The 23,046-nt window shown below is 38.6% G+C and overlaps 1 protein-coding gene across 4 annotated transcripts in view; it reads right to left on the minus strand.

Moving 5' to 3' along the window:
* PKN2 (protein kinase N2) overlaps positions 1-23,046 on the minus strand; it is a 102,303-nt gene that overhangs the window by 52,691 nt on the left and 26,566 nt on the right. For all 4 annotated transcript variants that reach the window (XM_006760794.2, XM_015562050.1, XM_015562051.1 and 1 more), the window contains exons 4-8: positions 17,836-17,953; positions 16,926-17,071; positions 16,621-16,834; positions 2,087-2,272; positions 467-576 (exon numbers count right to left, since the gene is read on the minus strand). In XM_006760794.2, the coding sequence (XP_006760857.2) occupies positions 467-576; positions 2,087-2,272; positions 16,621-16,834; positions 16,926-17,071; positions 17,836-17,953 (774 nt within the window). The remainder of the gene's footprint in view (positions 1-466; positions 577-2,086; positions 2,273-16,620; positions 16,835-16,925; positions 17,072-17,835; positions 17,954-23,046) is intronic.

The following is a 23,046-nucleotide window of genomic DNA, read 5'->3' on the forward strand; positions in this document are numbered from 1 at the left end:
TAGGACAAGTTAACCTCTATGGCTACAGATTGCATTCTAGCCATTCACATCATTTATGAAAGCCACTGATACACATGGAGGGCTGGATGACTAAGCATAATAGCTCATTTCAAATCCAGCTTTGATAATATAACCCAGAAATGGTGGGTCAGAAGAATCACCTTAGTGTTTACAGAGTGCATTATTAACATAAAATATATTTCAATATTAGATCTCACCTGGTTGCCAATCTTTCAGGTTAACACAAACTACAAATTTTCAAATCACTAGGCAAATGAAAGCTACAGCAGCATCTGGTATTCACCTCTATCTTTAGGTAGATTTAGGTATAATTCAACAGATGACAAATGTCATGAATACTAGGTTCTTCAATTCTATTAAAAATAAAACTTCTGTCTTATGAAAAATAAATTTTACATTCAAAATGAATATAAGGAAAATTCAAGTAAAAAGTTTCTCATCTTACCCTGTCTAGTTCCAGTGTAAACTTCTGGTCCCATGACTGATTGGAAATGGGTTTCCAGCTTGTTTGACCAACCACAGTATTATCTAGCTTCAAAACTGCACAGACATCATCTGTAATTACAATTTATAAACTTGCTTAAATATTTTAAAACATTTAAAATAGAGGTAGCACTGTTTAATAGAAATAAAAGTTTTCCAATCCTTCGAAAATAAAGTTTTTCTTACTCAATACTGAAGCTTCTGAATCTTAAATAGCTAGTTTTATATACACTACTACACACTCCCAAATGATCCTGTTTGACAAAAACAAAAATATCAGCTTCTATTTTATTTATATTAGAATGTAATTAAAAGGGTGAACAAGTGACCATTAGCTGTCTGCCACAATGTATGTATATGTTTGTAGAGCTGACCACTGAACATGTGAGGGTTAGGGGTGTTGAACCCCCGTGAAGACAAAAATCTACATAACTTCTGACTCTCCCAAAACTTAACTACTAAAAGCTTACTGCTGACCGGAAGCCTTACCAATAATATGAACAGTCAAAGAACACACATTTTGTATGTTAAATGTATTGTGCACTGTATTCTTACAATAAAGTAAGCTAGAAAAAAGAAAATATTTAAAAACCATGAGAAAGTACATTTACAGTACTGTACATATTTATTGAAAAGAATCTCCAGATAAGCAGACCTGAATAATTCAAATTTGTATTGTTCAAAGGTATACCAATAGCAATCATCCAGTTTGTCTCCCTTTATATTTGCTATGTCTAGTTTATTACCTTAGACATTTTAAATTTTCACATTTTTCTCAAGTCTCTCTCTATCTACAGTAAAACAAAGACATATTCATCTTTGTTCTCTGTGTTAGGTGAAAATGTCATGTGCCTTTCTCTCTAGTTATACATTTATATCATTTATAATTATACTTTTTTTAATTGATTGATTTTAGAAAGAGAAAGGGAGAAACATCCATTTGTTGTTTCACTTATTTATGCATTCATTGGTTCTTTCTTGTATGTGTCCTGACCAGGGATAGAACCCACAACCTTGGCGTACTGGGATGATGTTCTAACTAAGCTATCTGGACAGGGCTATAATTATACTTTAGAATGTCTTCACAAACCTGTTATATTTTACTATTACCATCTTCACCTGCTCCCCCATTTCAATAGACTACTGGATAGTGGGCTACTATTTTAGTAAACACGTTTGTCCAGTGGTTAGTTATCAAAGTTCAATGTTACTTTAGAAGTGCCACTGTATCAATTAAAAGAATCAAGATGTGACAAGTCCCACAGCCTCTGTACAATTTTAGTTTGGTGTAGAGAGTGATATCTAATATTTCATTCTTCCAAAAGAATTAATGCTATACCGTATGTCATTCAGTTTTCTAATTAATGCTATGTCATTCAGTTTTCTAACGTTTTCAATAAAGTAAATTTTGTTGCCTTTTTTCATGTTCCTATCATTATAGCTTTTAAAATTAGATTATGAAAAGCATTATTTTAACGGTTTTGGTTCAACTTTGACTCTCCACATTCTACTGTGTCCCAATGCTAAGTTCTTTGTTCTTTAATTAGTTATATATGATTTTTTAAAAATCTAGTTACTGAACTGGATAAGTCATCCGTTTTTAGGAGGTTTCGACTACTTCCACTTTTACTTTTGCTCGTTCTGCTCATGAAAGATGATCTGGTTTCGCTTGGACTCCAACCAGGTAGTGCAACTGATGTTGCTTTTGACCGTCCAGGGACATTTTCTAGGATATCTTGACAGCCCATAAGACGAACTTCCAAAGTACCTGTTAGCATAAAAAAAATCAAATAAGAACATTAATTCTTTTTTTTTAAATCTTTATTGTTGAAATTATTACATAGGTCCTCCTTTTCCCCCCAAACCTTTTCAAGCCCACTCCCATCCTAAGAACATTAATGCTTAATATATAAAATTCAGCCCTAACTGGTTTGGCTCAGTGGATAGAGCGTCGGCCTGCGGACTGAAGGGTCCCAGGTTCTATTCTGATCAAGGGCATGTACCGTGGTTGCGGGCACATCCCCAGTAGGGGACATGCAGGAGGCAGCTGATCGCTGTTTCTCTCTCATCGATGTTTCTAACTCTCTACCTCTCCCTTCCTCTCTGTAAAAAATCAATAAAATATATATTTTTAAAAAAATTCAGTCTGTTAGCTATTTATAAATGGGGAGGTGGGAGAGGCTGGCTGAGGGGGAGGAGAGACCTGTGAGAAGCAAAATCTCTTCTCCCAGAGGATCTGTGGTATAACTATCATCTTTCTTATTTTAATTAGAGAAACCTATTGAAAAATCTTAAGGCAACTATATGAAATTTTATAGAAAAAACAGCACCTCCCGATACTGTCCATAGGGCATAAAACAAGTTATATAAACTTCCTGTGTATCTGAATACTCACTTATAGAATTACATGGAGGAATTACAGAATAATGTGGATAGAACATGTGAGAGGGGAAACACATAGCTAATATGCCTATTAAAATAAACATACAGAGCTAAAACCGGTTTGGCTCAGTGGATAGAGCGTCGGCCTGCGGACTGAAAGGTCCCAGGTTCGATTCCGGTCAAGGGCATGTACCTGGGTTGCAGGCATATCCCCAGTGGAGATGTGCAGGAGGCAGCTGATCGATGTTTCTCTCTATCGATGTTTCTAACTCTCTATCTCTCTCCCTTCCTCTCTGTAAAAAAATCAATAAAATATATTTAAAAAAATAAATAAACATACAGAAATTAGAAATTTGACCATGAATAACAGCTGTGTTTAATAGTTATATAGTTAACATAGAAAAGGATTTTACAGGTTTCTTTTGCATAAATAAATGGGTTTCTGTTCTATATGAAGATGTAAAATAACATCTTTCCATTCTAATAGTTTAGTCAAATAATTATGGTGTGTAATTATCTAAGCACAAAGTAACTGCAATTTCCTTAGGCAAATAAATACTAATAGTGTTCAAAATGAAAATGAGGAACTGTTAGGGCACCTGGAGTTACGGCTTTGTCATCATTTGGGCTAGACATAGTATACTAAGATTTAAAAATGGTACTTTAGGCCCTAGCCGGTTTGGCTCCCTGGATAGAGCGTCGGCCTGGGGACTGAAGGGTCCCAGGTTCGATTCCAGTCAAGGGCATGTACCTTGGTTGTGGGCACATCCCCAGTAGGGGGTGTGCGGGAGGCAGCTGATAGATGCTTCTCTCTCATCGATGTTTCTAGCTCTCTATCTCTCTCCCTTCCTCTCTGTAAAAAAACAGTAAAATATACATTTTTTTAAAAATGATGCTTTAGTATTAAAATTTTGGATACTGCACATAGAATAATACTTTAGGAAGAGTACTTCTTCCTGGTAAAAGCTGTCCCAATAAACTTAAATAAGTAAAGATTAATTTTATTTAAAGTTTTTAAATATCTAAAAGTAACCAAAGGGCTTTTAACAGAGTAAAAAAGCCTGTATTTGCCTTCAACTCAAACAACTAGCAAAATCAAGACAAAATATTTGGGGGAAAAGTATTAAAATACTGGATTTCTGGCAATGAAAATCAGTGATCCCTAAGAGATGGGAAACAAATGAGATGAACTCTAAGACTGATTCAGCTTACTACCTTGAGAATATCCAGGACACAGCGCAGGGACAGAGAATCTCAGGTGGAGCCAAATGGACTACCTGAGTTAAGGAGACAGAACTGAGACTGAAATGACCCAGGCAACTAGAGCTCATAGAAGACAGTTGGCCAGAGACAAAACTCTTTGGATTTACAGAGGGTTCCTCTGATCAAGTATTCAGTATTGACCCAGTAGTAGAGAATAATTACTCTTGGACTAAACAATGCCCTGGTCCCACACAACAAATCTTAAAGCAATCCCCAAAATACTAAACTGTTTCCAAGTAATTTAACTGTGACCTAGCACAAAGCTCAGGAATATTTACAGAATTACACAAATATCCAGTACTCAACAAGCTAAAATTCAAAATGTCTGGCATCTAAGCAGAAATTACCAACTGTATGTTTTCTACTGCTGCATTTTCAACGACCACAAGCTTAATTTGAACCAATACCCATTTATTATCTCACAGTTCTATGGGTCAGAGTCTGCGTGGGCTGCTCTGCACTTTCTGCTAAAGATCTCACAAGGCCGAAATCATTGTCTTCCAGACAAGGCTCTTATCTGGAAGCTCTGAAGAAAAATCTGCTTCCAAGCTCATTCAGGCTGTTGCAGAATCCAGTTTCTAGTATCCATAGGACTGGGGAAGCTCTTTTCTTGCTGGCTAACAGCTAGGGAACATTTTCAAGTTCTAGTAGCCACCTGCATTACTCCTCATGTGGCCCCCTCCTTTGTGGGCCAGCAATGGCACATAAAATTCTTCTCATGATTCAGATTTCTCTGATTTCCTCTCTGCCATCAGTGTCTGAAAATTCTCTGCTTTTAAGGAGCTCATGTGATTATATTAGGCTTACCAGATAATTTTCCTTTACATTAACTCAAATTCGACTGATTTAAAAGTAAATAAACAAACATAACAACTAATTAGTAGTACCTTAATCACATAAGTGAAAACAACCCAAATAGCAATGGCAGGTGAATGGATAAACAAATTTTGGTATATTCACAAAACTGAATACTAATAATAAACAGAAAAAATTATTAATTCACACAATATAGATGAAAATCAAAATAATTATTCCGAGTGAACACGAACAGATCACCCCAGCAAAGAAAATGGAATATACTGTGATTCCATTAACTGACTGATTGATTGATTTCAGAGAGGGAGAAACATCAATAATGAGAGAGAAGCATTGATTGGCTGCCTCTTGCATGCCCCACACTGGGGATCAAGCCTGTAACCCACACATTCCTTAACCGGAATCGAACCCAGAAACTTTCAGTCTGCAGGCCCACACTCTATCCACTGACAAAACCAGCTAGCGCTATTGTGATTCCTTTTATATAAAATTCTACGAAATGCAAACTAATATGTAGTGACAGAAAACAGATCAGTGATCGCCTTGGCGCAGTTATGGATCAGGAGAGCATGAGAAGAGCAGCAAAGATGGATTACATGAAGCATTTCAAGACACTTTTGGGGACATAGTAATTATCTTGATTGTGGTGATGGTTTCACAACTTTAAATATGACAAAACTTATCAAATTATAGCTTTTAAATATGTGTAGTTTATTGTATGTCAATTATACCTCAATAAAACTATTCTAATAACTGGACGTTGATGATTGTGGGACAACCACATAGCTTTACTAAAAATCAGAAAATAGTATGCTTAAAATGAGTGAATTCTATGGTATGTAAATTATGTCTCAATAAAGCTGCTAAGAGTGGAGTGGAGGAAGTTCCAATCTTCTGTTTGGTTGGCTATGCAAATCTTACCTAATGTAAAATGTTAAGGCAGATTAAGTATAATGGATTCCATTTTAATTTTAGTTCGAAAGAAACAACTTGTATTTCTGTGTTTTATTTGCTTTTTTGTTGTTAAACTGGAAAACTTAGCTCATTTTCAGTGTAAATGCTCAGCTGTAAAAGTAATCCTGGGGAAACTAAAAACATCTGGTTACTACCTCAAACCCTGGTAGCTTATTAAATATTTTAGTAATTTCAATATTAGGAGATAACAATGCTCAACACCTGCTTTCATTTAGGAAAAAAGAAATCTAGAGGGATTTAAGATCTTTATTAAGCATCTAGAAGTTTCTTTCTTTTATGAGGTAATACAATTGCAATTTCATATAACCACATTAGAAATAGCTTAAAATTACATTTTTTTTTACTTTTATAACCCATAATATAAAATATTTAAAACGAGCAACTCGAAGAAGTAAATGTTTATTTTCATAAGCAGTACCTATGAATTCCATTAGAACAAGTAAATGTATTTTTATTTTAACTTTCTGGAAAAACTACTTTATATAAAAAATTACATTTTACTAAATTCAACATTTAATCTTGGTACGAGTAGCATTTTTTAATTTTGAGGAAATCTTTTTTTATAAAAACTTTTCAATGTCTCAAAATGTGGACCTGAAAGATTCAATTACATATTATATCACAGTAGCAACAAATATGTAAGTACAGTATTAAAATCATACAACCACAAAATGAACCAGAGAACAAATGAGACAAACCATACTATAGCATTCAGTGAAAACTCAGGATAGTAAATGTTCTTACTAATCCTTCATCATGTCTACTCCTTTATTTACACCAATACTATGTCTCTTCCCATTTACCTCATATTTAGTGGAATTTTTCTAAAAAAAGTATCTGTATTAAGAATTCAGATACTTCTTTTAGACTGCCGATTTATATCACCTGGAGTAAAGTTCAACTTCAGGAATAAAGAAAAGGAAAAGCATTAAAAAGAAATTAAAGAATTGGGGAGAAGAGCCAACCAGAATAGGAAAGGGAAAAAATTTCTAGCTATATCTGCTGATTTTCTAAAACATGGCTTTATTACTTTTCTAGAACTAGTAATTTTCAAATATTAGAAAACCATATTTTAATCATTCAGAAATTCTTGAATATTAATGTGTTCATTACTAAACCATAAGATAGTAAAACTTAGATAATTATTGTCCTTGTCTTTTTATTGTAAAATATTTACCAAGTTCAGTAGAGCTCCCTTATCCATAGTTTCACTTTCCAGTTTCAGTTACCCATGGTCAACCTCAGTCTGAATATGCTAAATGAAAAATTCCAGAAATAAACAACTCATAAGATTTAAACTGTGTGCTGTTCTGAGTCACATGATGAAATCTCACACTATCCTGCTCCTTCCTGCCTGGGACATGAATCATCCCTCCGTCCAGTGTATCCGCGGTGTAGAAGCTACCCATCCCTTAGTCATGTTGCAGCTGTCTCAGTTATCAGATCTATTTGTCATATCACAGTGCTTGTATCTTAGTAACCCTTATTTTACTTAATGGCCCCAAAGCACAAGAGTAGTGATGCTGGCCATTTGGATAAGCCAGAGAAGCCATAAAGTGTGTTAATGAGAAGGTGAAAATTTTTGACACAATAAGAAAAAATATTTTACACTAAGTTGCTAAGATCCACTGTGAAACAAAGTTTTATCTGTGACATCATGAAGGACAAAGAAATTCTTGCTAATTTTGCTGTTATACCTCAAACTGCAAAAGTTACAGCCACTTACCATACAGGTGTATGATAAGTGCTTATAAATATGATGGAAAAGGTGTTAAATTTGTGGGTGAAAGCATGACTAGAAAACAGGTTCTGACTGACAGCAGCATGTTGCACCACAAAGTAATGAGCCTACATGAAGACTTCAGTAAGGGATCCCCTGAAATGAGTGACACCAAGCCATTTATTGCCAAGTAAGTGATGGTTATGCACATTCAGGAAAAGGTTTGGGATTTTATCATCTAATATCATCACAAGAAAAAAAAGTGAGAGAGACCACATTCACAAACTTTTATCACATTATATTATAGTTGTTCTACTTTAATACTACTATTGTTCATCTCTTGACCTCACACCAACTCTTTGGTGGGAGGACCAATGCTCTAACCACTGAACCCACAAGCCAGGGTGTATGTTTGTATTCTTGATGTTATCCCAAAGGCTGCTTACTTAGTCTCTGTTTCCCTGATTGATTTATTTTTTATAACAATAAATGTTTATTGATGTACAGACATTTTGGGAGCCCAGAGAGCAGATATAAACATAAAAACAGGTATCAGCTATCATGAATATCAGAAATTACAAGTGTGAGGCAAGCACAGGAATCAGAATCTTCCTGCCAATAAGTTCCCAAAGCCTAGTGCACAAACATGAATCATGTCTCTCTGGTTTGAACCAACAAGCTCTCTCCCAAAAACCTGGCTTCGGTAGAGCTCAAAGAGAAATTCTCATAAATGTCCTTAAAGTATCAAATCAGCCGAAACCGGTTTGGCTCGGTGGATAGAGCGTCGGCCTGCGGACTGAAGGGTCCCAGGTTCGATTCTGGTCAAGGGCATGTACCTGGGTTGCAGGCACATCCCCGGTGGGGGATGTGCAGGAGGCGGCTGATCGATGTTTCTCTCTCATCGATGTTTCTGACTCTCTATCCCTCTCCCTTCCTCTCTGTAAAAAATCAATAAAATATATTTAAAAAAAAATAAAGTATCAAATCAGGCATCAAATGGGTAAGGTCAGTTGCAAACCATTTTAATTCCATTAAATTTTACCTCCTGTTTGATTTTACTTTTAATTAGGAGCATATACATTTAGGCTTATTGATGAAATTATTTTTTATCATTATAAATATCTTCTTTTCTTTTTTTCTAAAATACTCTTCAACTTGCAGTTTATTTGGTCTGTTTTTAGTAGAGTTATACCATTCTTCCCATGCATAAGTAACTTAGTGAATGTTTTCCATTCCTTTATTTTCAACCTGTTTGCTTTATTTAACATTTAAAGTGAAATGTTTTATATATATATCTCCTATCTAATAAAAGACAAAAAGGGTAATTGACGGTAACTTCACTACGCTTCCCATTGGCTAATCAGGGCAATATGCAAATTAACTGCCAACCAAGATAGCGGCAGGCAGCAATGCAGCTGAAGCAAGCAGGCTTGCTTGCTCCAGTGATGGAGGAAGGCAAGGCTCCCCACCTGCCATGGCCCGGCTCTGAACTCCACAAGCAACAAAGTTTCAATTATAGAAGCTAAACAAATCCCAGATACCTGCTTTCAGCCGGCCGTGGCCAAGGAGCCGGATCTGTGCTCCAGTGACAGCAACAAAGTTTAAATTATAGAAGGTAAATAAATCCCAGAATTAAAATTAAAAAAAAAAAAGAGGAGAAACCAAGATGGCGGCATAGGCAAACACCGGAGATTGCTGCATTGCACAACCACTTCGAAAATACAATTAAAAGATGGAACGGACATCATCCAGAACCAGGAAGGCTGGCTGAGTGGAAATTCTACAACGACGAGTCTCTGGGGACCCAGACTCATATGGGAGAAACTGGACTGTCTGGCATCAGTCGGAACTCAAGGGCAGATCTCTCTTGGAGGCACTCGCAGCGATTGCCAGGACCTCTGAAGGCAGGACTGAGAGCAGCCATAACTGCTCGCTCCACCCGCCCTGTTGAGCCCCTAGGACCCCGCCCCGTCCAAGCCTTGCACAGAGTCCTTTGCATATGAAAGGCCCGGCACTTTCTAATCTGAAAATTGCTTAACTGCAGCTGCCCCAAGGCCCCAGGGCAACTTGCATCGCTTTACAGCTGGCTTCTGCTGGGTAGCCTCAGGCAGAGGCTAGATTTGCAGCTCCTTAGATCCAAGAGCCAGTGTACCCAGTGGTCAGAGTGGGACCATCCAATTACATCTCCTCAGATCCATAAGGGACACATTCAGGGGGCAGACTCAGTGAGAACCAAAGCCCCACTGAAGCAAGTCTTGCCCCAGAAGGGTGTCTTCAGCACAGAAGTTCTCCCACCGTAGACACAGCTGTTTTTCACAGCCAATTGGCCTGGAGGTCAAATCCTCCCAGTGTTACCTACAACAATCAAGGTTTAACCACAACAACACTGTGCACAAAACCCACAAGGGGGTGCACCAAGAGTGTCCACCTCAGGTAATTGGGGAGACTGAGGCACTGGGCCCTATAGGACACTTAGCACAGAAAGCCACTCTATCAAAACAGCGAACCATAAAAAATGCCGAGACAAAAAAACAGGGCACAAAGGACAGAAATGGAGGAAAGGAAACTACTGGATATAGAGTTAAAAACCACACTTTAAAGTTTTTTCAAGATTTTCCTAGAAACCGCCGATAAACTTAATGAGACCCTCAAGAAATCTAGTGAGACCCTCGATGTTGTGATAAAGGACCAACTAGAAATTAAGCATACACTGACTAAAATAAAGAATATTATCCAGGCTCCCAACAGCAGACCAGAGGATCGCAAGAATCAAGTCAAAGATTTGAAATACGAAGAAGCAATTGGAAAAGCAAAAGAAAAAAAGAATCCAAAACTAAGAAGATTGTGTATGGAGCCTCTGGGACAGCTTCAAGTGTACCAACATCCGAATTATAGGGGTGCCAGAAAAAGAGAGACAGCAAGATATTGAAAACCTATTTGAAGAAATCATGACAGAAAACTTCCCCTGCCTAGTGAAAGAAATAGACTTACAAGTCCAGGAAGCATAGAGAACCCCAAACAAAAGGAATCCAAAGAGGACCACACCAAGACACACCATCATTAAAATGCCAAGAGCAAAAGACAAAGAGAGAATCTTAAAAGCAGCAAGAGAAAGAAACTCAGTTACCTACAAGGGAGTACCCATACGACTGTCAGCTGATTTCTCAACAGAAACTTTGCAGGCCAGAAGGGAGTGGCAAGAAATATTCAAAGTGATGAATACCAAGAACCTACAACCAAGATTACTTTATCCAGCAAAGCTATCATTCAGAATTGAAGGTCAGATAAAGAGCTTCACAGATAAGGAAAAGCTAAAGGAGTTCATCACCACCAAACCAGTATTATATGAAATGCTGAAAGGTATCCTTTAAGAAGAGGAAGAAGAAGAAAAAGGTAAAGATACAAATTATGAACACCAAATACACATCTATCAACAAGTGAATCTAAAAATCAAGTGAATAAACAATCTGATGAACAGAATGAAGTGGTGATTATAACAGAATCAGGGACATAGAAAGGGAATGGACTGACTATTCTTGGGGGGAAGAAGGGGGTGGTGGGTGGGGGAAGAGATTGGACAATAATCGTGCACCTATGGATGAGGACAGTGGTTATAGAAGGTAAATAAATCCCAGAATAAAAGAAAAAAGAAAAAAAGGAGAGGCTGGAAGCTTCAGTCACAGGCCAGCCTAAAAACAGTCATCAGCCCCTCATCCAGGCTGGCCAGGCACCCCAGCGGGACCCCTACTCTGATCCGGGACACCCTTCAGGGCAAACCAGCCAGTCTCAACCCGTGCACCAGGCCTCTATCCTATATAATAAAAGAGCAATATGCAAACTGACCCTAACAGCAGAAAGACTGGGAATCACTGGTCACTATGACACACACTGACCACCAGGAGACAGACGCTCAATGCAGGAGCTGCCCCCTAGTGGTCAGTGCACTCTCACAAGGGGAGCTTTGCTCAGGCATAAGCCAGGCTGATGGCTGCCAGTACAGCAGTGGTGGTGGTGGGAGCCTCTCCCACCTCCTCAGCAGCGCTAAGGATGTCAGACTGCAGTTTAGGCCTGATCCCCGCTGGCAAGTGGACATCCCCCGAGGGCTGCCGGGTTGCCAGAGTGATGTCTGATTGCCATCTTAGGCCCAATCCCCCTGGGGAGCAGGCCTAAGCCAGCAGGTGGTCATCCTCTGAGGGGTCCCAGACTGCGAGCGGGCACAGGCCGGGCTGAGGCACCCCCCCATCTCTCCCGAGTGCAAAAATTTTTGTGCACCGGGCCTCTAGTTTACATTATGATTCATAACAGTAGCAAAATTACAGTTATGAAGAAGCAACAAAAATAATTTCATGGTTGGGGGTCACCACAACATAAGGAACTGTATTAAAGGGTCGCAGCATTAGGAAAGTTGAAAACCACTGCTCTAAACCCTTGTAATTTCCCTGGTGATAGCAGTGCATTTGTTATTCATGATGAGCCCCTCAAGCTACATGTAAGTTTATGCTAACAAAGTGACCAGGCAGTTTTAGGATGGGGGGCTGGCTACACTGGAAAGACCAACAATATAATTAGAGGGATGGTGCTTTGAGGCACATATCCACCTGACCTCCTGACCTTCAGAGAGGGATGAGGGTCTGAAGACTTATTTCAAACAAGCGGCCAATGATTCAATCAGTTACTCCTACATAATGAAGCCACAATAAAAACTCGGATACTCACAGCTAAAGTGAAACTTTTGTTTGTTTATTTTTTTAAAATATATTTTTATTCATTTCAGAGAGGAAGGAAGAGGAGGAGAGAAACATCTATGATGAGAATCACTGATCAGTTGCCCTCTGCACACCCCCACTGGACATAGAGCCCACAACCTGGACATGTGCCTTTGACTGGAATCGAACTCGAGACCCTTCAGTCTGCAGGCCAACTCTCTAATACAAACCAGCCAGGGCTGAAATTTCTGGTTTTTTACAAAAAAGAATATACAGAGAGAAGGCTGCATGCTGAGGACAAGAAAGCTTTGAATTGGGCCCTCATAGACCTCTCTCTATGTATCATTTTTCTTTTTTACTGTACTTTATAAGAAAACTGAAATTGTAAAGATAAAGCTTTCCCAAGTTCTGTGAATTGTTCTACAAAATTCCTGAGCCTGAGGTAGTAGTGGGAACCCTAGAATTTATAGCCAGTTGGTCAGAAGTGAAGGTGGTTGAGGAAACTCCAAGCTTGCAAATTGTCTCTTAAATGAGTGTAGTCTTGTGGGGGACTGTGCCATTAACTTTCAAAATCTGACCTGTGTCATTAGCATCAGAATAGTACATTAGCAATTAGGTAATTACCTCAAATATACTGTTTTAACTATTCAAGTTAAAGGGAACGACTGGCAGAATGGATAAAAAGAAACATGATGCAATTATATGCTGTCTAAAAGAGACTCATTTTAGATCCAAAGACTCAAACAGATTGAAAGTGAAAGGGTAAAAAAAAATTCAATGTAAATAGTAACCAAAAGAGAGCTGGGGTAGCTTATACTAATATCAGGGAAAACAGACTTTAAATCCAAAGTTATTACATACAAAGAAGAAATGTGATTTTGATAAAAGAGTAAAATAAATCCATTGATATAAAAATTATAAACATATGCACACTTAACAACAGAGCCTGATAATATATGAAGCAAACCTTTACACAACTGAAACCTTTACTCAACTTGCAAGAATAAACATACTAGAATGGCAATAAAAAAAAATGTTGGTGAGGATGTAATGAAATCGAAACCTTCATACATTGCTACTGAGAATGTAAAATGATGCAGTCACTGTGGAAAACAGTATGACAGTTCCTCAACATGACAAACATAAAATTACCACATGACCTAGTGTTCCTAGGAATATATCCAAAGTAAATGAGAACAAGTGTTCAAACAAACACCTGTACACAAATGTTCATAGCAACATTATTCACAACTAGAGGCCTGGTGCACAAAAATTTGTGCACGGTGGGGTGGGGGGGGGCGTGTCCCTCAGCCCGGCCTGTGCCCTCTCGCTGTCTGGGACCCCCCCTTGGGGGATGACCACCTGCTGGTTTAGTCCCGTTCCACAGGAGATTGGGCCTAAGCTGGCAATGAGACATCCCTCTGGCAGCCCGGGAGCCCTCGGGGGATGTCCATTTGCCAGTGGAGAGCAGGCCTAAGCTGCAGTCTGACATCCTTAGCGCTGCTGAGGAGGCGGGAGAGGCTCCCACCACCACCGCTGTACTGGCAGCCATCAGCCTGGTTTGTGGCTGAGCAGAGCTCCCCCTGTGGGAGCGCACTGACCACCAGGGGGCAGCTCCTGCATTGAGCGTCTGTCTCCTGGTGGTCAGTGTGTGTCATAGTGACCAGTGATTCCCAGTCTTTCTGCTGTTAGGGTCAGTTTGCATATTGCTCTTTTATTATATAGGATAGAGGCCTGGTGCTTGGGTGGGGGCCGGCTGGTTTGCCCTTCCGGGTGGGGTGCCTGGCCAGCCTGGGGGAGGGTCTGATGGCTGTTTTCAGGCTGGCCACACCACCTTTAGGGTGGGAGGTCCCCACTGGGGTGTCTAACCAGTCTGGGTGAAGGGTTGAGGGCCATTTTCAGGCTGGCCAAGCCTCCCCAGCAACAGAAGCTCCCAGCCTCTCCTTTTTTTCTTTTTAGTTTTTATTCTGGGATTTATTTACCTTCCATAATTGAAACTTTGTAGGTTTCAACTCCAGCTCGGCCGGCTGGCTGAAAGCATGGGTCTTGTTTAGCTTCTATACTTGCAACATTGTTTCTTTTGAGTGTAGCTTAGAGCCGGCCGCAGCAGGCGGGAAACCTTGGCTTCCTCCATCACTGGAGCAAGCAAGCCTCCTGCTTATTCCAGCTCCGTGCATTCAGGCAGCCATCTTTGTTGGCAGTTAATTTGTATATTTCGCTGATTAGCCAATGGGAAGCATAGCGAAGTTACGGTCAATTACCATGTTTGTCTATTATTAGTTAAGATAGTCAAAAGGTGGAAACAACCTAAACATTCATCAACTGATGAATAAGTAAACAAAATCTCGTATATATATCCATACAATGGAATGTTACCTATACTAATAAAAGCCTAGGTGGCCCTCACGCCCTCACAAGATGGCCGCCCCCATGTCGTCATAAGATGGCTGCCCCCAATATTGTCATAAGATGGCCGGCAGGGGAGGGCAGTTAGGGATGAAGAGGCCAGCAGGGCAGGGCAGTTGGGGTAAACCAGGCCTGCAGGGGAGGGGCGACCAGGTCAGTAGGGGAAGGCAGTTGGGGGCCATTGAGTCGGCAGGGGAGTGGTTAGGCATCAATCAGGCCAACAGGGAGCAGTTTGGGGGTGATCAGGAAGGCAGGCAGAAGCAGTTTGGAGCAATCAGGCAGGCAGGCAGCCGAGTGGTTAGGAGCCAGCAGTCCCAGATTGCGAGAGGGATGTCCCAGATTGGAGAGGGTGCAGGCTAGGCTGAAGTACACCCCCCCCTCCCCACCCCCCGCCACCCCAGTGCAGAAATTTCATGCACTGGGCCTCTAGTCCTGTATAAAACTCCAATATGCAAATTGACTGATGGAATGACTGGCTGCTATGACGCATACTGACCAGTAGGGGACAGACGCCCCTGTTTTGAGTGCCCCCCAAGAGGGAGGTGACCGGTGATGGCTATTGGGGGGGCGGGGCCAGCCAGCAGGTGGTGCCAGGCTGCCAGCCAAGGCGGTTACCAGTGGGGTCCCCCCAATCACCCGGCCTGCCCATCGCCCCACAGATGGCCCTGATCACCAGCCAGGCCTAGGGACCCTATCCTATATATTGGGTACAGTCTCTTAGATTTAAAAATTATAACCTGGCAAGTCTACTCTAACACTGAACAAAACAGGATGATGCAGCGATGACATGCATGGACTCTGGCTTGGACATTTTGTAGTCAGCCCTGATTCTGACACTTATAACTGTGACAAAGCCAATTACTTAACTTCTCTCTGCTTCAGTTTTTCTACCCGTAAGATGGGGAAAATAGTACTACTGCCTCAGAAAGATCCTGTTATGTACTACTTTTTATAATCAGGGCAAAAAAATGTAGCTTTCCATACAACAGCAAGATACCTTTCACCTGAATGAAAAATATGGTCACTGGTGCATGCAGTGTCCCGGATTGCAAGAGGGATGTCTGACTACCTGTTTAGGCCCGACATCCCCGAGGGGTCCCAGATTGCAAGAGGACGCAGGTCAGGCTGAGGGGAACCCCCTTCCGTGCACAAATTTCATGCACCGGGCCTCTTGTTTAGCCATAAAAGAAATGAAGCATTGCCCTAACCGGTTTGGCTCAGTGGATAGAGCGTCGGCCTGCGGACTGAAGAGTCCTGGGTACAGTTCGGTTAAGGGCATGTACCTTGGTTATGGGCACATCCCCAGTAAGAGATGTGCAGGAGGCAGCTGATGGATGTTTCTCCCTCATTGATGTTTCTAACTCTCTATCTCTCTCCCTTCCTCTGTGTAAAAAAATCAATAAAAAATAAAAAAAAAAAGAAATGAAGCATTGATACATGCTACAAACACAAACCTTGAAAATAGTACACTAAATCAGAGAAGCTAGACACAGAAGGCCTCAAAATGATATAATTTTGCTTAAAGGACATATCTAGAACAGACAAATCTATTGCGACAAAGCCAATAGGGGATGCCAGGAACTGGAGGGGAAAGGGGAGTGGGTATGGGGTTTCCTTCTGGGGTAATGAAAATGCTCTGTAACTAGATAGTGGTGATAGTTACACAACATTAGAAATATACTAAACACTTCTGAATTGTATATTTTTAAATGACTAAATTCATGTGTTATGTGTATCTCCCCACAATATTTTTAAAAATCTGTGCACAAGTTTTTATTCATTTATTAAACTAGAACCAAATGTAGCCAAAAAAGCACCAAAAATAATCAGAAGATATATACTACATACCTGTTAGTGCTGCTGGTTTGGATAGTGTACTATATTGATTTTGTGTAGATATCATACTTTGACGTGGACTTAGTGTTGGTGATGCTACAAGTGAAAGCTCCTCAATAATGATACTGCTTTTGGGATGATTCTTGGGAAGTTCATTTAATCTTTGCTCTAATGAATACTTTAAAAGGTCCAACTTCTGACTTGATTCATTAAATCTTGCTTGAGCCTTAGACAGGGAAAAGACAATTGTTATTACTTAAATAACTACATTGTTTAAGGAATATATTTATTAAGTTAAAATTTTTATTTAAGATTACTTCAGAAAGTGCTTTTCTGTCTGTTACTTTTCCTGAGCCAAGTAATTTCATTACATTCTTTGCACCTTCTGCGACTGCAAACTCTATCCTAAAATGATGCCTTAATTCTTCCATCCGAAGTTCAAGAGGACTTATGACAGGTTTTGCTAGAGGAGAAAACAAAAACAAAGTTAATTGAACCCACGTCAAAGTTTACTTCACTTTCTAATATGTAGTGATTAAAACTCATCAATAAAAGAAATGAATTCTTATATTAAAAGAACAGTGCTTAATACACTGAATATAACAGATACTATAATTTTGATATAGAGCCTTTATGCCGGGAGCCGGTCCATCCTTGCTGTTTCAAGGGACCTGGCATATATGGCATACTGTTCTTAATATATTTGCTCACCTTCTTGGCACTATGTGTTTTAACCAAGGTCACCTCTCCGAGAAAGGTTGTTTCCCCAGGTAGACTTCGCTGGAGAGAACATGGCAAAAGATCCTGGACAGAACCTGGCTACAGAACCTGGCTACCGAACCTGGCTGGAGAACCGAGCGAGAGAACATGGCTACAGAACCTGGCTGGAGAACCTGGAGAAGCTGGCTGGAGAACCTAGCAAGAGAACATGGACACAGAACCTGGCTGGAGATCCTGGCTAGAGAACCCAACTATGCTGATCAACTGAACGCTGCCTCTGAGTCTTTCCTTCTTTGCTGACTCCGTCCACACCTTTGGGGACCCCTGGACCTGCTGGGGTTGGACCCCGGCACCTTTAGATCAAAACTCAAAGATTAAACACATAAGATAAAACATAATGCCGCCTCCCCCTCAATTTTAAACGCTGTGTCTTTTTTTACATAAAATTATTTAGCATATCATATTGCCCATAATCATCAGAGTAAAAATTTATCTCTATTCCATCACCATTGTCAAAAGCCAATTCATTGGTCTGGACTGCCTGTAGAATCTGCATTCGTATCACTTCTATTTTTGTCTTGCTGTCCTGGAGCAGTTGCTGAGCTGTGCCATGGAGTTTCCGATCCTTTTAAAAATAAGTTTGATAAGGTAAGCAGACAAAGAGACAAAACATTTTCACAGATTCTAAATAAGATCAAATGATATCAGCAAATGACAAACAAGAGTTCAAAGAACACGGTGAACACTATAATATATGTACTTGTCGGTGTATTTATTTTAAAAAGTCAAGCAGAAAAGGTGATAAAAGAGAAAAACAACTTCATTAGTTAAGACAATTTGAGAGAAAGAAGTAAGTCTTACTACTGGTTTTTAAAAAGTCCAAATTCACATTTGTAATTTTCTTTCATTGCTTAACACAAAATACAGAGAATTTTCATATACCAGGGCCAGTAACTCTCATATTCAAAAGCACTGTATGTAAGCTGTCTCAGCAACTAAGCCTGAAATTTTTAGAAAATCTCTTCCTTTCCCATTACATTAAGTTTCATGGAGCTTCACACATTTTAAAAATAGCTAATTGTAGACAGTATTTGTGTTCCTTTAAATTCTGACAAAGGAATAAGAAATAGCATTTGTCAACATTGGTTATGATGAGAAAGGTCCCAAGAAACTCTTGAATGTCAAAAAATGAGACTTCAGTAAAGTTAGGGTGGAAATTATAGTGAATATTGTCATCTCTTAAGACTTTAAGAAAGGTCCTGAATTAAGTGAAATGGCATTATTGTGCTGTACACCTCAGTTTAGCTACAGTAACACTGAATATTACTGACAGAAGTGTGGTAGGCAAAATAATAACCCACCCATATAAGTCCATATCCTGGAAACTTATGAGCAGATAAAGAAGATAAATTTTAAATTTGGAAATCAATCTATATTGTGAGCATGTTATCTTACATGGCAAAAGGGGAATTAAGATAGTAGATAGAATTAGATGTTAGTCACCCAATCTCAAAATATAAAGATTATCATGGATTATCCAGGTGGGCCCAATGTAATAACAAGGATTCTTAAAGGTGGAAGAGGAAGGCAGATGAGGAAGTAGATGAGAAGAACTGAACCTGCTATTGTTGGCTTCAAAGCTAGAGGAAGAGGGCCATGAGCCAAGGAATGTGGGCAGACTATAGAAGTTGGATAGACCAAGAAAGTGAATTATCCCCTATCCTCCAGAAGAAATCACAACTCTTTCAATACCTTGATTTTAGCTCAGTGAGATCCATTTTAAAATTCTCAATTTCAAAGTTGTAACATAATAAATTTTCGTTGTTTTAAGCTATTAAATTTGTAGTAATTTGTTACAGCAGCCATAGAAAATACAGGAAATTTTCTTCAGAAGTTTCATATAAAACAAGTGATGCTATCTCCTATTTAGACAGTTACATTAGTTCTCAAAATCTCGTAGACTTCAATCCACAAAAAAGGAATGGTAAATAAAATTGAGTATAGTTAGGAAGCACTTATTTTACAAGAAAGGCCAATTTTCCAGCATCTCTACTTTTATCACTACTAATACAACTAGCATTAATTTAGAAATAAAATAGCATATAATCAACCTATATTGTCCAGGAGACTCAAGACTGGAAGCTAAGAGGCAAGCACCAGTTCTAGCATCATTTCAATACATCAAACACACACACAGTATACTAGTACTATAAAGGGCAGGATGAGAGACATATGTGGTGGGAGAGATGCTATTGATATTATATACAAAAAAGGAGAAAATAACCTAAAGTATATTATATTAAACACCAAACTAGGTTGATACACAGTGGAGGAAAAAACAATTAGCAAATTCATAAATTTTGCTCCCATTCTTTCTTGCTCCCAAGAATAGTCATTTAAGAAAAAAAACTTCTAGTCAGATTTTGTTTATTAAATAAATTTAGATTTCACACCAAGGAAATAAACTGAAATAGTTTATTAGGTCCCTTACCTATTAATTTATACCATGAAGAAGTACACACACACACACACACACACACACACACAATATTTGTTAATTATGCTTTACCAGTAATGATACTATCTTGAATTTGGTGTTTGTCTCTGATTTACATATGCTTTTATGAATACACCTATTCACCTTCCAAATTTAAAATGAAAAGATCTTTCTCTTTAATTCCACCTCCTAGCCAGGATTAGGAACATCAGACAAACTAAAGATTTGAAATAACTTTTCTTTGAGACCAGATCAGAGTAAGAGAAAAAACTCAGTATTCCGAAGCTCCAAATTTATTAGGGCCAATATGTTTTGAAATCAGATAGACTTATATCCAAATCTTATTATATTTATAAATTTTGGGTTAGTTACCTACCTTCTACAAGCTTTAGGTTTCTTGAAGAAATTATGTAAATGGAAATACCACTCTAAACTATACAGCTTTTGTATGTATTAGGTAAACTAACATTATATTACCTAGCACATGAATGGCATTAAAATGTTCTTTTAGAGCAATAAAAATCATGATTACCTTATTTTAATAAAGTTCTAATATAAAAGTATAAATATTAACTATATAATACTATACTTTTAAACTAATCTACTTTTATTATTTTATCAGTATGTGAAAAGAGAGTAGCCTTATCACTTTTTTGAAAACACTCTTTTCTTAACTATTTCAATTCAACATGCAAGGAAGATCGTTTGTATTTCATTTTTAAAATAAGTGAATTTTCCCACATATTACTGAAGATCTGCACAGATGTCAAAGTATGATGAAGGCATTTAAAACTGACATTGGATATTACCTGTCACAAGCAATTTACAGTAACTACATGTCAGTTTTCTGCTTTCAGGTATTCCTGTATTTTTTTTTTAAATATATTTTATTGATTTTATACAGAGAGGAAGGGAGAGAGATAGAGAGTTAGAAACATCGATGAGAGAGAGACATCGATCAGCTGCCTCCTGCACATCTCCTACTGGGGATGTGCCCGCAACCCAGGTACATGCCCTTAACCAGAATCGAACCTGGGACCTTTCAGTCCGCAGGCCGACGCTCTATCCACTGAGCCAAACCGGTTTCGGCTATTCCTGTATTTTTTAATGAGCACCTAATATGTTTGAGGTAGGAGATAATGTAGTTCCAAAATACAATAACTGGTTTATGTATCAGAGGAATACTTGCTTTTATGCTAAAACTTTGGGAAGATTTTTACATACACTAGTTTGAACCATATGAAAATGCTGTTATCTGAATGATTTTGAACAGCAATCTAATGTGGTTCAACCTAATAAAGTAGTTACCTAATGTTAATACTCTACAATGCCTGATAGTTATATTTCCAATGTACAATATTTTTTCAATTTATAAAAAACTATTTTTGTTTTGCAAATCATAAACTACATCACACACAGAGCTTTCAGAAATAAATAAACCAACACTATCTTTATTTTGCCATCACATATTTATGGTTTACTTTCTAAGTGTTAAATGTGGTCACATCCAGTGAAAATAATTAATCAGCTTAATAATTAATTAAATAATTAATCAATTATGATATAACCTATAAAACTTAGTTTGCCTGAATAGATATAATTATATGTATCAGAATGTTAAAAGTAGCCAAAGAAAAATTCGAAGACAGAATCATTTTTTTTCTTTTAATCCTCACCAGAGGATATGCTTACTGATTTGAAAGAGAAAGAGGAGAAAGAGAGAGAGAGAGAGAGAGAGAGAGAGAGAGAAAGAGAGAGAGGAAGTGGGGGTGGGGGAAGGGGAGAGGGAGACACAAGGAAAGAGAAACAGAGAGAGAGAGAAAGAGAAACATCAATGAGAGAGAAACATCAATCAACCAGTTGCCTCCCAAACATGCCCCAGATGGGACAGAATCTGTAACCTAGGTTTGTGCCCTGACTGAGAACTGAACCTGCAATTTTTTTTTGGTGTATCAGACAATGGCTCCAACCAACTGAGCCAGCCAGGGCAGATAGGATCAATTTTAGCTAAAGGAATCCAGAAAGGTTTTGTGGGCTATTAATATAGATAAGATTGGAATATGGGAAGATCGGGAGATTGGGGAGAGGGAGGCCTGGGTGGATGGTCAAGTATTTTCAAATGAGAAATAAGTATAAAAGACTTGGGAGCATTTTTAAAAAATGTGATAGAGGCTAGAAAGAATCCCAAATTTTAATAAATAGCTTGGTTTGTCATCTGCCTATATGAAAGAGAAAACATTTCTTCAACATGCCTATTAAGCCCTCAGAGATATTCTGAAAACCAATGTTGCTACTTAGAGTCATGAAATCACATTCTGTTGTTAACATGAAAAAGAAATTGATCGTGTAAATTATAACCTTAACTAGTGGTAATGCAATGACAGGAATAAGGAGAGAAAGGTTGCTGTTTTGCATAGGATAGTTGTATAGAGCTTGCTAAAGAGATAGTATCTCATCAGAGATTGTAATGAAGCTAGAGAGAAAAAGCCATGAAAGTTCTTGGGAAAAGAGATAATGTAGGCAGAAACACAGTAAATACAAAGTTCCTGAGATAAGAGCATGCTTGGTATGTTCAAGGTATCCAAAGAAGCCAATATAGCTACAGTGTAAGGAGAGAGAGTCAGTGTTTTAAAAGAAAAGATCAGAAGGCAGTGAGGGGTAAATCATGCATGAATTTGCAGAGTCACAGTAAGGAATTTTGTTCTAAGCATGCTAGAAAGTCCTTGGAGGGTTTTGGTTTTGAGCAGGAGTATAAAAATATCTGACTTACCTCTCAAAAGAGCAATTCTGGCTATAACATGTATTGGGGCAATAATTTGGTCATACAAAATTCAATAACCAAAATTCTAAGATGTCTATTTACTGCCAAAGTGAATTAATTATCCATGTCTCTAAATTTTCTCCCGGTCGTGAATTACCATTCACCAGTCAGTCTACACACCAATCTAAGAATCATTATTGACTCTGCCTTCTTCCTCATATTCAGACACCACATATTTTTTCTATCTAAATTGCTTTGACCCTGCCTTCTTTGCTTTCATTGCTGTTAGAAGAAGGATGAAGCATGTTTAACCCGGACTACTACAAAAGCCTACTTAAACTTGCTCCCTGTAGACTTGACTGTCTGACTGTCTCAAATTCATGTCTGAGGAAGATGGATGTAAACTTCCTAAACCTTAAATATGATTATGTATTTTCTCAGCTAAAAGTCTTTCAGCAGC

Source organism: Myotis davidii, unplaced genomic scaffold (assembly GCF_000327345.1).
Source record: "Myotis davidii unplaced genomic scaffold, ASM32734v1 scaffold156, whole genome shotgun sequence".
In the NCBI taxonomy this organism is placed as follows: domain Eukaryota; kingdom Metazoa; phylum Chordata; class Mammalia; order Chiroptera; family Vespertilionidae; genus Myotis; species Myotis davidii.